This window comes from Trichosporon asahii (assembly GCF_000293215.1).
Source record: "Trichosporon asahii var. asahii CBS 2479 unplaced genomic scaffold scaffold00050, whole genome shotgun sequence".
NCBI classification, from domain to species: domain Eukaryota; kingdom Fungi; phylum Basidiomycota; class Tremellomycetes; order Trichosporonales; family Trichosporonaceae; genus Trichosporon; species Trichosporon asahii.
This window is the reverse complement of record NW_014040874.1, coordinates 486,397-500,149: the sequence shown is the minus strand read 5'-3', so window position 1 is coordinate 500,149 and position 13,753 is coordinate 486,397. Positions and strand designations below refer to the sequence as shown.

The 13,753-nt window shown below is 62.3% G+C and overlaps 3 protein-coding genes across 3 annotated transcripts; 2 read left to right on the top strand and 1 right to left on the bottom strand.

Moving 5' to 3' along the window:
* Positions 1 to 826: 826 nt before the first annotated feature.
* On the top strand, positions 827 to 4,009 carry A1Q1_01430 (uncharacterized protein; the record flags this gene model as incomplete). Its single annotated transcript, XM_014324469.1, has 4 exons — positions 827 to 2,084; positions 2,160 to 2,450; positions 2,508 to 2,761; positions 2,843 to 4,009. The coding sequence occupies 4 exons, from the start codon at positions 827 to 829 to the stop codon at positions 4,007 to 4,009; spliced, it is 2,970 nt and encodes a 989-aa protein (XP_014179944.1).
* Positions 4,010 to 4,204: 195 nt separating this feature from the next.
* Positions 4,205 to 6,146, bottom strand: A1Q1_01429 (mannose-1-phosphate guanylyltransferase; the record flags this gene model as incomplete). The annotated part of the gene is made up of 5 exons (XM_014324468.1): positions 4,205 to 4,979; positions 5,058 to 5,185; positions 5,325 to 5,616; positions 5,727 to 5,866; positions 5,907 to 6,146. 5 exons carry the CDS (start codon positions 6,144 to 6,146, stop codon positions 4,205 to 4,207), a joined length of 1,575 nt encoding a protein of 524 aa, XP_014179943.1.
* A 1,835-nt stretch (positions 6,147 to 7,981) lies between these two features.
* A1Q1_01428 (phospholipid binding protein) lies at positions 7,982 to 11,860 on the top strand (the record flags this gene model as incomplete). Its single annotated transcript, XM_014324467.1, has 3 exons — positions 7,982 to 8,107; positions 8,313 to 11,432; positions 11,477 to 11,860. 3 exons carry the CDS (start codon positions 7,982 to 7,984, stop codon positions 11,858 to 11,860), a joined length of 3,630 nt encoding a protein of 1,209 aa, XP_014179942.1.
* Between the last annotated feature and the right edge of the window lie 1,893 nt (positions 11,861 to 13,753).

Genomic DNA, 13,753 nt, shown 5'->3' with positions numbered 1-13,753 from the left:
TTATCCCCCCCTCTCTCTCCCAACACCGCTACCGTTTGACGATACCTATTTGTGATTCTTTGCCTCTCTGGAAATATCCCTATTACTTGTGGGCTGCGACTGGGGGCAAATGAACGGCATAATCTTCCCTTCTACTGGCCCGTAGCCATTGATGTTATGAGTGAAAGAGTTGCCTGTCAGTGGAGATTTGGCGATCTGAGCTCTCATGAGGAGTTTATGCAGCAGGGGCATGCGGGCAGTCAGTGCGGAGCAGAGTGCAGATGCGCATGCCAGAGTATGCCCGGAAAACGGCATGAGCGGAGGCTCGGAGATCGGAAGCTGTGCATGGAAGTACAGGTTGTGGACGCGTTCGGAAGTCGAGCGAGCGAGCAATCTCTGAGTAGTGGTGTGCGGCTGTGCTGCAAAGTGAGACGATCGAGGCAGGGTCCGAACCCACTGCGGCGAGCCGAGGGGGCGACCAGGCGACTGGCTGGCCGGACCGCGTCTGTCGCGTATCATCCCCAAGTCCAGCCAGCGAATGACAGCTGTAAGCTCAAGCAGCAAGGCACGGGGCCACGTGCTGCTGCGTGCTGGCTGGTTGAGCAGGCTAGGCTGGCGTCGCTGGTGTCCAGCTGCGACGCCAGACTGGCAGCCCTTGACGTGACGAGAACGAGCACGACCGGAGTGGAGGCCCGCAGTGACAGGGAGGAATCAGCCCGCACATCCCGGTCAGGCAACACCTTGCAGGTACAGACAGCCACGACCTCGTCAACATCTCCTTCGAGCACATACACTACCTTCCCTCGCACCGCACCCCTCACGTCACCTCGCCCGGACTTAAGTGAGGATGAGCAACGATGAGCGGATAGACCCCGCGCCGCCGCTTGAGCAGACCCAGCAGACCGACACCACCGACACCAACAACAACCCTCCACCAGCACCCGAGTCCGGCGAGACGGGCGAGAGTGCGCAAGGCGCGAGCGCGACGGATAGCGCACCGGCTCCCAAGACTACGGAGCCCGAGCACACAAGCACGGATCTGGCCGCCGCCGACCATGCGAGCCCGTTGAGCCAGACGGACAACGATGACGGAGCAACTCATCAGGGTGAAGTGATCGGCAAGGTCACGCCGGAAGACGGAGTACCAAGCAAGGAAGACACACCACCACCGGCAACGAAAGACGAGCCTGAGGCCAAGGAGGAGCCCGAGCAGGTGTCCAAGCTCGCGTCGCACCCGGCTCAACCTGCACCGGCTGAGGAGTCGTCCTCCACACAGCCTCCAGAGGACAAGGACGAGATCAAGGCTCTCCCCACCACCGTCCTCTCACCACCGACATCGAGCGACGCCGCGTCTCTCCCCGAAGTCTCGCCCAACATGGTCGAAGGCTCCGCGACGCCGAAAGCGAAGACTCCCGCTTCTTCTCCCGAACAGCCCGCCGTCGAAGCGACTCCCGCCCCGTCCAAGGTCCCCGTCACCGAGCCCGGACCAACACCAGCCCCCGTCCCCGTCCCCCAGCCCGGCGCACCCGCCAAACCCCCACCAGGCGCGCCGCCAGAGTCGACCCAGCCGACGCCAGCACGCACGGAGGGCTTGGCGGCGTTCCAGACGCCCGGGGCGTCAACGCGCATTTCGCCAGATCTCGCCGAGTTTGACCCGTTCGCGACGCCAGCGACGCCTGTACCGAACAAGCCGGCGCCGAAGGCTGCTCAGCCTGGCCAGCCGCCGAAGCTGCCCCAGCGGCCGCATATCCGGACTGACTCGGTGCGCTCTTCGGGTGCGCCGCCTCCTCAAGCGCACGGTCAGGGTGGACAGCCAGCGGCAGGCCCGTCGAGGTCACAGCGTCCGTCTAGACCGAACTCGCGACCGGGTAGCGGACAGAGGAGCGCCCAAGGCAGTGCCGCGGGAAGTAGGAGCGGGACGCCCAACCCCCGCCGACAGAGTAGCGAAGACAATGAGCCCGCGTTCAACTTTGCTGGCTTTCTGAGGGACCTGAAAGTCAAGTCTGCAGAGCCCGTCGCGCGATACTTGAAGAGGTCAGTTGACAGCTTGCATACCGAAACTGACAAACAGCTTCCTGACCAACTTTTCCAAGAAGCCGTTCACGGTGAATGAGCAGATCAAGTTGATCCGGGACTTCCTCGAGGTATGTCTTCAGCTTAGTAGGCCGCAACTGTCATAGCTAACTCTCAGTTCATTTCGGAGCGGATGCGCGGCGTCGAGCCGTGGAAGTCGCAGTCCGAGGCCGAATTCGACAATGCGCTCGAGGCGATGGAGAAGCTCGTCATGAACCGCCTCTATCCCTACACGTTCACGCCGCAGATCTCGCCCACGACGCCCATCACGACAGACGACCTGGAGCGCGATGCCGTGTTTGCGCAGCGTGTCCGGCTCTTTGGCTGGGTGCGCGAGGGCCACCTCGACGTGCCGGAGAGCGAGGCGGCGGCGGGATTCCTGGGGTTCGCGGAGCAAGGTGGGTGTCGCAGGCGTCGCATAGCTTGAGGACTCTTACAACGTTAGCTGACAACAGAACTCCTCAAGATCAACCACTACAAGGCACCCAGGGACAAGATGATCTGTATCCTCAACTGCTGCAAGGTCATCTTTGGCCTCATCCGGCATACGTCCGGCAACGAGGCCGGCGCAGACGCCTTCATCCCCATCCTCATCTTTGTCGTCCTCCGCGCCAGTCCGGACAACATGCTCAGCAACCTCGAGTACATCAACCGGTTCCGGAATCCCGAGAAGCTGACGGGCGAGGCGGGGTATTACCTGAGCAGTCTGGTGAGTCGACTCCGAGCGTAGCGAGGAACCTCAGTTCGATAGGAGCAGCTGCACTAAGCTCGAGAACAAGCTGACAAGCAGAGCGGCGCGATCCAGTTCATCGAGACGATGGACGCCTCGAGTCTCTCCAACATAACGCAGGATGAGTTCGAGGCCAACGTCGAAAAGGCGATCCAGGACCTCCCCTCCAGTCCTACCTCGCCACGCAGTCAACAGCGCTCCTCGGCCGACATGTCCATGTCCCCCTTCGCGACCTCGCCGGGGGAGGAGGCGGCGCGCCCCCTCGCTCTCCCCGCAACCGCAGCCGCGCTAGACGGCACGCGGCGCTTCTTCCAGCGCACAGGCGACGCGGCGAAGGAGGCTGTCTCGCGCCCTCTGAGCGCGATCGGCAAGATACTCCAGGACATGCAGGCTCCCGGCTCCGAGTCGGGTGAGGACACGGAGGACGAGCGCGAGCGCGCGAGGGCCGAGTACGAACACAGGCGGCGGGCGAGTGCGGGCGGCGCGAGCGTGCACAGCCAGCATAGTGTGCACAGTCAGCACAGCGCGCACAGCCAGCATAGCGGGCAGGGCATCCCAGTGCCAGGTGGCACAGCTGGCACGCCGAAGACGCCGTCAAGGCTTCTGGCGCAATTGGGGTTGAGCCCGGGGGACAGCAGACAGGGCAGCGAGCAGGGCACGCCGCTGGCGACGCCGCCAGAGTTCAGGCCAGGCGTGCCAGGCGTGCCAGGCGAGCCATACACGCCCGTGCCGCCTTCGCAGGCGTTTCAATCCTTGACAGCGAGAGAGCAGCGAGAACAGCGCGAGCGCGAGATGAGGGAGCAACAGACCCCATCCCATCCCCCAACTCATCAGCACCACGCACCCCTGCCTGCAAACTATGCGCGCACCCACCCCCACCACCAGCAGCGGTTCACGCCACCCCCGCCCTCAAACCTGTACCGGCAGCCCCACCCTCCTCCAACCTACACGCCCCCACCACCACCCTCCTTCCATCCCTCTCCCGAAGAGCTCGAACGCCAGCGCGACCTCGAAGAAAGACAAAGAGAACAAGCACACTACGACCAGGCCCTGGCCGCGAGCCAGCGGGAACTCTTCGACGCACATTCAAGGGAACAGGCGAAACTCGCCAATGTCGCGACGCTCACGCAGATGTTCCCGGCGCTGGATGAGGAGATTGTGACGCTTGTACTCGAGGCGAGTGGCGAGGATTTGGGCGTTGCTATTGACCGGCTTTTGGAGATGTAGTCGGGCTCCATTGGGCAGGGGAGAAGTAGAGCGTAGAGCAAAGTGGAATCTATTATGCATTGTAACGAGTCATACGAGTTCCATGGCTATCATATTCCTGGTATCTCCGCCTAGTTTCTATCACGATGGCTCATCTCCAGCCGCCGCCCTCGCCCTCGCCTTCGGCTGGGGCTCGGGAACGCTCGCTGCGCTCGCTTACAGCAGCACAAGCTTCGCGGCACTCTTGCCCAGCGTCTTGTTAGGCAGCACGATACAGCTCCTCACATGCACCTCGGGCATGAGCGCGACCTCACTCGCGAGCACGCTCACGGAAATGTCGCGCTTGCCCTCCTCGTCCTCCCTTTCCGGCTCGCCGTCAACTCGAGCCCACAGGCCAAGGCTGCACCTCTCGCCCACGATGGCCTGGCTCACCACCGCATGCGAGGCGAGCTCAGAGCCCTCCATCACCATAGCGTTGCATATCCTCACGCCGTCGCCGACCTGCACGCCCGGGCCGATGGCGACATTGGGCCCAATCTTGGCGCTGGCGTCGATAGATGCCGACGGGTCGATGTACACCGGCTCCACGATTGTGGGACACGAGGACTGGTCCTTTTGTTGGTCTTTCTGCTGGTGGTACAGCAGCTCCGGGTGCTGAGCCTTGTAGCTGTCCAGGTAGAGCGCGGACGCGGCCAATGCCGACGCCGCAGTCTTGATCTGCCGCCACGGCTCGGTGCAGACGAACACGGTCATCTTCCGCGCTGCACTGAGGGGCGCAATCACGTTCTCCTCCAGCTGCAGCTTCTCGTCCGACGGCGCTAGGGGGTTGAGGGATGCTCGGGCTGTCTTCTCGTCCATCGCTACCTTGATGCTGTCGAAGACCGCCTTGTCGAACACTGCCGTTAGCTGACTCCAAGGACATAGGGCAGCTGGGGATAATGAGGGTGGAGTCGCACCGGAGAGCACCCTCGGTGCTGGACTCGGTGGCGATCTGGAGTGCGACGCCGATCACTCTGCCAGCGCACAACTTCCAAGACACCCGACGGCGAACCAATCTCTCGCCGCGTACTCACGGTACACTCCGCCGTTGACCGTATTGGAGATGTAGCTCTCCGGCTTCTCGACATAGTGCAGCACGACACTCGTGTCCGGGTCGTACACGATGCAGCCGTACTTGGACGCATTCTCCTTCTTGACCTGTGGGTGTCAGCTTCACAACGCCTTGCGTAGCTGTGTCCGGGTCGAGCGTTGCTGTCTTATTCCCGTCCGCCAGTGTTCCAGCCGCGAGGTAGACCCGCAGCCCTCGCTCCGCTCACGCAGCTCGCAGGAGACTCACCGGTACACCCATGATCGTTCCGACACCGCGGTGCTTCGTGTGCACGTCGAGCAGCTTCTCGAACGGGAACGTCGAGCAGATGTCAATGTTGCAGATGAAGATGTGGTCCGGCACTGGGGCGCGCAGGATCGCGTCGCGGAAGTGGTACAGCCCGCCTGCGGTGCCGAGGGCCTTGTATTCGCGGAGGTAGCTGGGGTTAGCTACCGCATGACACAAGTAGCAGATCGAATGCGACTCGCAGAGCAGCGCCGCTCTGGAGGAGTAGCCGAACAGTTGTCCAATGGACACGGAGCTGCTCAGATGATTGAGGAGCGCATCTCAACGACGACGGGCACCAGTGAGGGGTCTGCGAGCGTGCGGTTGGCTCACGCCTTCGGCGCTCGCCTGCTCTCGGTGACTCACGAAATCTTGATCTTGGGGAACTCGCGCTGCGCCTCCTTCACGAACGGGGCCATGACGCTGTCCTCATAGAAGCCGATGAGGAAGACATCGGTGAGTCCCGGCACCTGCGCGAGCGCCGCGAGAGGGTGCCACACCATGGGCTGGGCGTTAGCTATCCCAGCTTGCAACAGCTATGCATACCTTGCCCGCGATGGGGAGGAGGGGCTTGGGGCCTGTGATGTCAGCTCGACGAACGTTGAACAGCAGATCGGGTTCGGGGTCGATTATGTTGACGTTGATGTGGGTAGGTGTAGAGGGCGTGATGCGCAGCGGATGATGATGGCGCACTGAGGGACACTCACAGTCCAGAGTCAGAGGACGCATGCGGGTACCCTTTGAGGGGCCGCCGACGAGGATGACGCCCTTTGTGACTGGGGCCATGGTTGCTGGAGTGTTTGCTGATGATAAGAAAAGTTGTTGATGATAACAACTCGACAGTGTATGTAGGTTGCGATGCGCTGGCGGTCCCGCGGCAGTGGCAGGCTGAGCAGGCTTGGCTGGGCTGGCTGACTGCGGGGTGTCGATCACGGCGAGGAAACGTGGTTGAGCGTGTCGGCAGTGACGAGGCGGCGTCAGAACTCAGGGTCTCCCAACCGCGTCCGCCCGGATGCACCCCGGAAGAAGCATTGCAGCGAGGTGTATTAGAGTATTAGCATTTGGGTTGTAATTGCTCCAGGCACTCATTTGAGTCCGGGGTGCTCTTCTTAGTTGCTAGAACCAAACGCACAGACAGCTCTCGCTGTAGTGTAAGATGAGCTCCGCCAAGTCGCCTCGACCACGCGCCTTCCCGCTCCACGTCTCTGACATTGAGCGATGAACAATAGAGGCAACCCCCCTCAGCCCGAGACTCTGGAACCTGCGCATAGCCCAAGTTTGGTCTCTCGCGTCGTTTCGGCAGCCCCCATCCATGCTGCGAAACTGCGTGTTCCAATGTCCCAAGTGTGTTTCGGGTTCAGTGTCCGGGCCTGGCGGGACAGACTCGTGCAGTGGTAGCCTCGACTGGAATCGCAGTCAACATGAGTCGCAGCCCGTGCACTGTCGCCTCTATTGGTTCAACTGGACCGCGGACGATCCAGATGGCGTACAACTCTCCGGCGCTAGCTCGTGGCATGCAGCTTCATGTCGAGACATGACGACGAAGTACAGACTGACCGAAAAAAATCAGGCGCTGACTCATCTACCCGATTATTCGATTACGGGCGCCAGACCCACTTCCATGGCGCCGGCGGCGTCATGGCTTGCGTCCCTATGATCAGTCAGCGACCGCCTCGGCTGCACCGATGCATGAGGATTACTTGTTTGTGGGCATAGATCCTGGCAGAGAGTTCGGTGACTGCTTGGTGTGGGTGAGAGTGGTACGGTGTGGTTCAAAGTTGAGGCTTCCCCTTGGAGTGTAACAGCTTGAGAGGATGTTACGTTAAATCTGTGACAGGACCTGGACGCGTCTCCCTGATGGATTACCTGATCGGGAAGGCGTCAAGCCATGCGAGTGAGTGCGAAGAGGCGAATGAAGAGCAGAGAGAGATGTACGCAGGTCGTCGTCGTCCCACTGGGAATGATGGATGAATGCATCGGCCCCCGTGTGGTGTTGAGTTGTAGAGTGTGGATTTAGCTCTGATCCAGAGAACGCGGTCACCCTCGAGTGAAGCTGGGCAAGAGTAATGTCGCTTAAGTGATCCCCCCCCTTGTGAGCTTTCGGTTGAGCCCTGGCGCGCCTTGGCTCTGGGCCTGCCTATGATTCGACCCCCCGCGCAGAGAGCCCGGGGCCTTCTCACAGCTCACCCACCACTGTACACGCTGCTCACCACTGCACCCATCATAGCCCCCTCGTAGCTGGTTGGGAGAAGCCCTCTCTCACACCCTTCATACCTAGCTGACCCTCAATCCACCCCCTCACCCTCATTCCCTTACCTCACTACCACTACTACACTACTCGACACCCACACTCCGCACCTCCCCCCTTCCTCTCTCTCTCTCTCTCATTCTTGCATACACCTCATCCCGACTTCTCCATCACCACCGGGCTCGAGCGAGCCCAAGCTTGTCCGTTTCTCCTCCCGAAACTCACCCAACCACTCCAGGACTCGACTGATCCCCCTCGACCTCCTCTCCCTACTTGTCCCGACCAACTCTCTCATACGTCACATTTCACCCTCATTCGCCCCCCCTCCCATCCGCAGACGACACCACCACCAACCCACATTCCATCCCACACCATGGCGCTCGTCGTCACCGCCGTCCACACCTTTGTGGCTGAACACGACGACGAGCTCGAGTTCCAGGCTGGCGACAAGATCACCGTCATCGAAAAGGACGAGGCCTTTGGTGACGGATGGTGGAGAGTGAGTCCCAGTTTCAGAACCCTCAGCCGAGCGTCAATTCGTCGTGCGCGCGCCCTTTGCTGGGCGGCCTTGCCTCGTGCAAGGCTGCAGCGCTCCTCCAGCAGACAGCACGCCGCCTTGACTGAGCGTTACGGGCTGTTCTCGCCATGATGCGTGCTTCTCTGAGCGTCACATTTTCGGCCGCGATCGCTGACACTCTTCCCAGGGCCGAAACACCAAAGGCGAAGAGGGCCTGTTCCCTGCGACCTACATCTCCGAGTCGTCCGCTGAGACGACATCAGCCGCTGCCCCGCCGGCATCCACGGATGCACAGTCTTCCGCCATAGCCCAGCAGCCGGCCGCGCCAGTGGATGCCGGCGTTGCTGGAGCCGACTCGGCCAAGGGACCGAATGGCCTTCAGGACTCGGCTCCGGCTACCGAGCCCATTCCTCCCACCTCCCAGCAAGTGCCCGCGGCCGCCGCCGCTGTACCTGGTACGGTCAATGGCTGTTGCAGCGGCGCTAACGCTCCAGCTTCTGTCCCCCCCACCTCTGGCCCTGCCAACGGCATCAACGGCCATGCGTCCGAGGACGAGGGCCGCCAGCGCGACTCGCTGCTTGATGAGTCTGGCGCCCCGCGGTCTGCTGTCACTACCGGCGCGGCTGCGCAGAAGCCAGCCGGGAACGTTATGGGATCGACGATCGACGACGTCCAGGGGGCGCTCGAGGAGCACATTGCCAGCTCGCCGTCGTCGACGCGTGGCCTGAAGAACTTCGAGACCGACAAGAAGGACGGTTTCGAGTCCCGGGACCAGACCGATGACGAGGGCGGTATGGGAATCACCTCGGATGCGCGTGCCCGCCTAGCCGAGCAGGCCAAGCTCGCCAACGAGGAGCGAGACCGTCAGGCGCAGCGTGAGAGCGGCGGCGTAGCTGGTCTCATCTACTCTGACGAGAGCGACGATGAGGATGATGAGTCTCACCACTCGCGTCGAGGAAGCGGTATCAACGGCGACCGCTACCACCAGCAGCACATGGGCGGTGGTATCGCTAGAGGCAACAGCACCACCGGATCCCATGGTTATGGCATCAGCCGGCCAGAGCAGCAGCTCGCGCCCGTCACCGATGCCGACTACAGCCCGCCCCAGCAGCAGCAACAGCGTCTGCCTCAGCAGCAGCAGCAGCACCAGCAGCAGGTTCCCTACCAGTCTCAGCCCGCTGCCTACCAGCGGTCACCCGAGCCGGCGCAGGCGGCTACAATGCCTCCTGTCGACCATGTTGCGTCCCGCTCGCCTGGCCAGCAGGCTGTTGAGACTATCCCTCCCGTGTCACACCCCGAGGGACCTCACTCTGCTGCCCAGTCCCCCGAGATGCACTCTGGCTCGACCCTGCCTCCCGGCGCTGCCGCCGCTGGTACCGGCGCCACCATCGCCGGTGTCACCGCTGCTGCTGCGACCGCCGCGGCGTACCGACAGGGTGGAGCCCCCGCCGAGCCTTCGCCTCCCGCCAGCAACGACTCTCGGGGAGCCGGCAGCCCTGCCTTAACACCCTCTGCGCGATCGTCCTCGTTACCGAGCCGCTCGCCCCTTGTGGGCAATGCAGCTCTGCCTCCCACTCCTTCGCCCCAGAAGGCTGCCATGGCCCCCCTCCCTAGCACCGGATCAGCTCCCGGCTCGGTGCAGGGCACGCCCCACACCGACGCCGTTGAGCAGCTGCAGCCCGCTCTTCCCCTCCCTCCTACTCCCAACAACGCCAACCTCGCAAACTCCCAGTCGTCCCAGGCTCCCCAGAGCGTCCAGTCGCCTACCTCGGCCACCCCCGTCACTCCGGGAACCGCCGCGCGCATGCCCAAGTCGCCTCCCAACACGTGGACTGTCAACGAGGTCGTGGAGTGGGCGCACAGCCGCGGCTTCGACCAGTCTGTCTGCGACAAGTTCATCGAGCACGACATTTCTGGTGACGTCCTCCTCGAGCTCGACGCGAACCTCCTCAAGGAGCTCGACATTCCCCAGTTCGGCAAGCGTATCCGTATCGCCCAGGCTATCAACGAGCTCCGCCGCCCTGCCTCCCACGGCTCGGCCAACTCGATCCCGCAGGGTGGTGTCGACCAGGGCCACGGCAGGAACGCGTCGATGCCTCCCAGCTCGTACACTGGTTCCGTTTACGGCGGAAGCAACGCTGCTGAAGACCAGCAGGGCTGGGGTGGTTCGCACAGCCGCAAGGTCAGCACGACGCCGAGCACGCAGCCGATCGACGAGTCGCGTGTTGCTGATGTGCACCCGCACCCTGCCAGCACACCGACGCACTCCCACTTCGCCGTGGTTAACAACGCTAACGGCGGAACTTCTCAGCACCCCCACGGCACCCCGAGCCAGACCCCGCACTCGAGCACGATCGCCTCGAGCACGCAGCGCTCATCCGCTTCGACGCCCGCCAGCCCGTCGACGACCGTCGTTAAGCGCGACTCGTCCTCGTCCCTCGGCCACAAGAAGGGCAAGGGCTCGATGGACAAGTCGGACCGCCTCAGCTTCTTTGGTCGTGCGCGCAAGCCGGCTCCCGCGCAGCCTCCCGGATCGCATTCGAGTGGCCCGCGCCTGCCGTTCACCAAGCAGACGAACACGATGACGGCCGACCGTCCCGAGAAGCGCATGTCGAGCAGCAACGGCACGCAGGCGCCGATCGGCGGAGCGCTCCAGAAGATTGGCAAGCCCGACAAGACGGGTTACCTGAAGAAGCGCGGCGAGCGATACAACACGTGGAAGCAGCGCTTCTTCGTGCTCAAGGGCTCGCACCTGTACTACCTGAAGAGCGAGAACGAGGACCGCGTCAAGGGCCACATCGATCTGAAGGGCCACCGCATCATTGTCGACGAGAACACGAACCCGGGCAACTATGGCTTCCGCCTAGTCGGTCCGGGCAACGAGAAGGTGCACTACTTCTCGTGGCCGGAGCGCACGCAGATCCGTGACTGGATGAAGGCGCTGATGAAGGCGACGATTGCGCGTGACTACTCTGTCCCGGTAACGTCGTCGTGCAACATTCCCACGATCCCGCTCGCCGAGGCGCAGGCACTGCAGCCGCGACCTCCCTCGCCCAGCGAGCGCGAGGCCGTTCAGCGCGCCAACCGCCGCGAGAACGCCAACCAGCTCACGCCCCGCGATGCGTCCGTGCTTATGGCGCTCGACACGACTGGCAGCGGGGGCAAGCTCATGTCCGGCCACATGTCGCTCATGCCCTCGCGGCCGGGCCGCGACACGCGCCGCGCATCGACCGGACGGAGCTCCAACGGCGGACGCCCGATCAGCTCCGTCGGCGCCGGCCGTCCTAACAGCACTGGTCGTCCCTCGGTAAGTAACTGGCTTCAGCCCTCAGTGCCTCAAGCTAACGTCAGATTGCGTCGTACTACCCGCCGGACGACGACCCGAACCCGCAGGCGGCCGACCTGATGCAGTGGGTGAACCGGACGCTGCCGCCGCAGTACCCGCGCGTGGCGCACTGGCCCAACTCGTTTGTGTCGGGCGAGGTCATCTTCCTCATCGTGAAGCACCTGGCCGGCCTCGAGCCCGTGCCGCCGGTACCTGCGTCTGCGTTCAGTCCGGACCAGTCGGGCCTCGCGAACGTCGACGGTCTCTTCGCCATGATGGACATTGTCATCGACGCGGGCATCGACAGCGCCGGCGTGAGCCTGAACGACATTCGCGCTGGTGACGCACACGCCATAACGCAGCTCCTGCAGGGCGTCCGCGGCTGGGCGGCCCAGCGCGGATTCCCATAGGCGCCCATAGGCGTATACTCAAAATGCTTCCCCCGGACCGCAACGCATACCCCACCCCCGTGCTATCTGTGATCTCAGCAGCGCGCCCTCCCGCTCCTTCCTATAGTGCAACCTACATCCACCCACCCCAACCTCCAGCCTACCTCCAGCCAGCCCAGCTCTTATCCATTTCCTCTAGAAAATATAATTATTATCCACACCAACACCAACAATTGCCCCGACCCATCCCTCCGAAGCCGTCAGCGAGACACGCAGTACGGCCAGGACAAAGGCACAGCGGGGCAACAGTGAAAATAGGCATTTCGTATAGCATCTCTTTTTCCTAACCTCTTTTTTTCTCTCTTACTTAGTATTAACCCCCCCTTTTTTGGCAGTGTGACATGATGAATTTGGGAGGTGATCTCGTGCTTTGGAAGCAGGGCGAGCGGAGCGGTGCTGGGTAGCCGTGACGCTGGATTCAAAAGGTGTTGCAGAGGGCGAGGATTGATGTGGACAAAGGGGGCCAGTCAGAACGAGCTGTTGAAGTGCCCAGTGAGCAAGTCAGTCAAAAGTGACGGGCAAGCCGATCCTGCGCCGCAGGATCCGCAGAACACGCCGTAGAACACGCCGTAGAACACGCCGTAGAATACGGGGAATGGGTGAAGTGGGGTCGAGGGCGCCGCAGTTACATGAACAGCCGCGGAGCTCGGAGTGTGCGGAGCGTGCGGAGCGTGCGGAGTGTGCGGGGGATGAGGGGAGGTGGCGCCGCAGTCCGTTATCTAGCGTCATTATATGTGACCAGACCAGTGTCTGTGGTCTGTGCGTGCGCAGGCTGGCCAGACACAGCCAGACACAGCCTGGCCAGAACAGAGTTAACAGAGGCAGGATCGAGGTCTGGCTTTAAGTACCTGCGAGGTCTGCAGTTACTGAGCATGTGGCGCTGTGGCCATGTGGTCAGGTGGGTGCGGGTACGCGGGTTGCGGCAGTAGCGTACTAGACCAGGAGCACGATCACCGGGTGATCGACCGGGGGGATGCACGTTATGCACGTTCATGGTCAACTGGGTGCGGTTGGCCAACTCCACCGGTTCCACCCCAGTAGTGGCTCCGGAACGGACCTGCTCCCAAAGGAATCCTGAGCTGAGTCTTGCAAAGGGGTGAGTCACGTCCCAGCATGCCCAGCAGTGTGCATGCCGCCAACTTGGCCGGACAACAGAGCGGCAGCCAGAACAGAACAAAAAGGGCGCGCGGGTCCAACGTCTGAAGTCGCGTCTCGCGTCTCGCGTCTCAACATGCTTGTCCTGAGCGGCCAAACTTCTGGAGGAGGAAGAAGGCGGCTTCCCACCACGGTCACCAAGGTCAGGTTTCATGTTCAGGTCAGAAAGAGACCCGGGGCGCGGAAGCGACGGAGAGACGAAGGCTAGGCACCGCGCGGGACTGTTTCCCCCCCTCGAGTAGCCTGGGGATGTGTGTGCTATCTTTGCTCCGCCGCGCTTCTCGCAGAGCTACATACATGTCTTGAAGACGGACAGTCATAATGGGCCAACTGAAGGAAAGTTTGGCGTTTCAAGGTAGAGAGTGCTTTGCTTTGCTTTGTTCCTTCTCTGCCTGTTCCGAGGACGACTGGCCTTGACTTCCAAAAGCGAACTTGACGGCCTCAGCGGTACATGTACAGTTTATCTGCTGTCCCAAGACGAGGACGCGGACACCGCAAGGAACGCCGAGAAGTCCAGGAGCACTCCAGGAACTCCCACCCGCTATCAGCGATCGTATCACTCTCCGCCCGGCGCGCTCCGTGGTTGGTCAGAAGGGCGATCGTCACTGCCTGATCCGCATGCAAACAAGGACCAGCCAGCCAGCCAGTGGAAGGCTGGCAGGCTGGCAGGTTCATGGCCTCAGCACAGCGCGCGCCGCG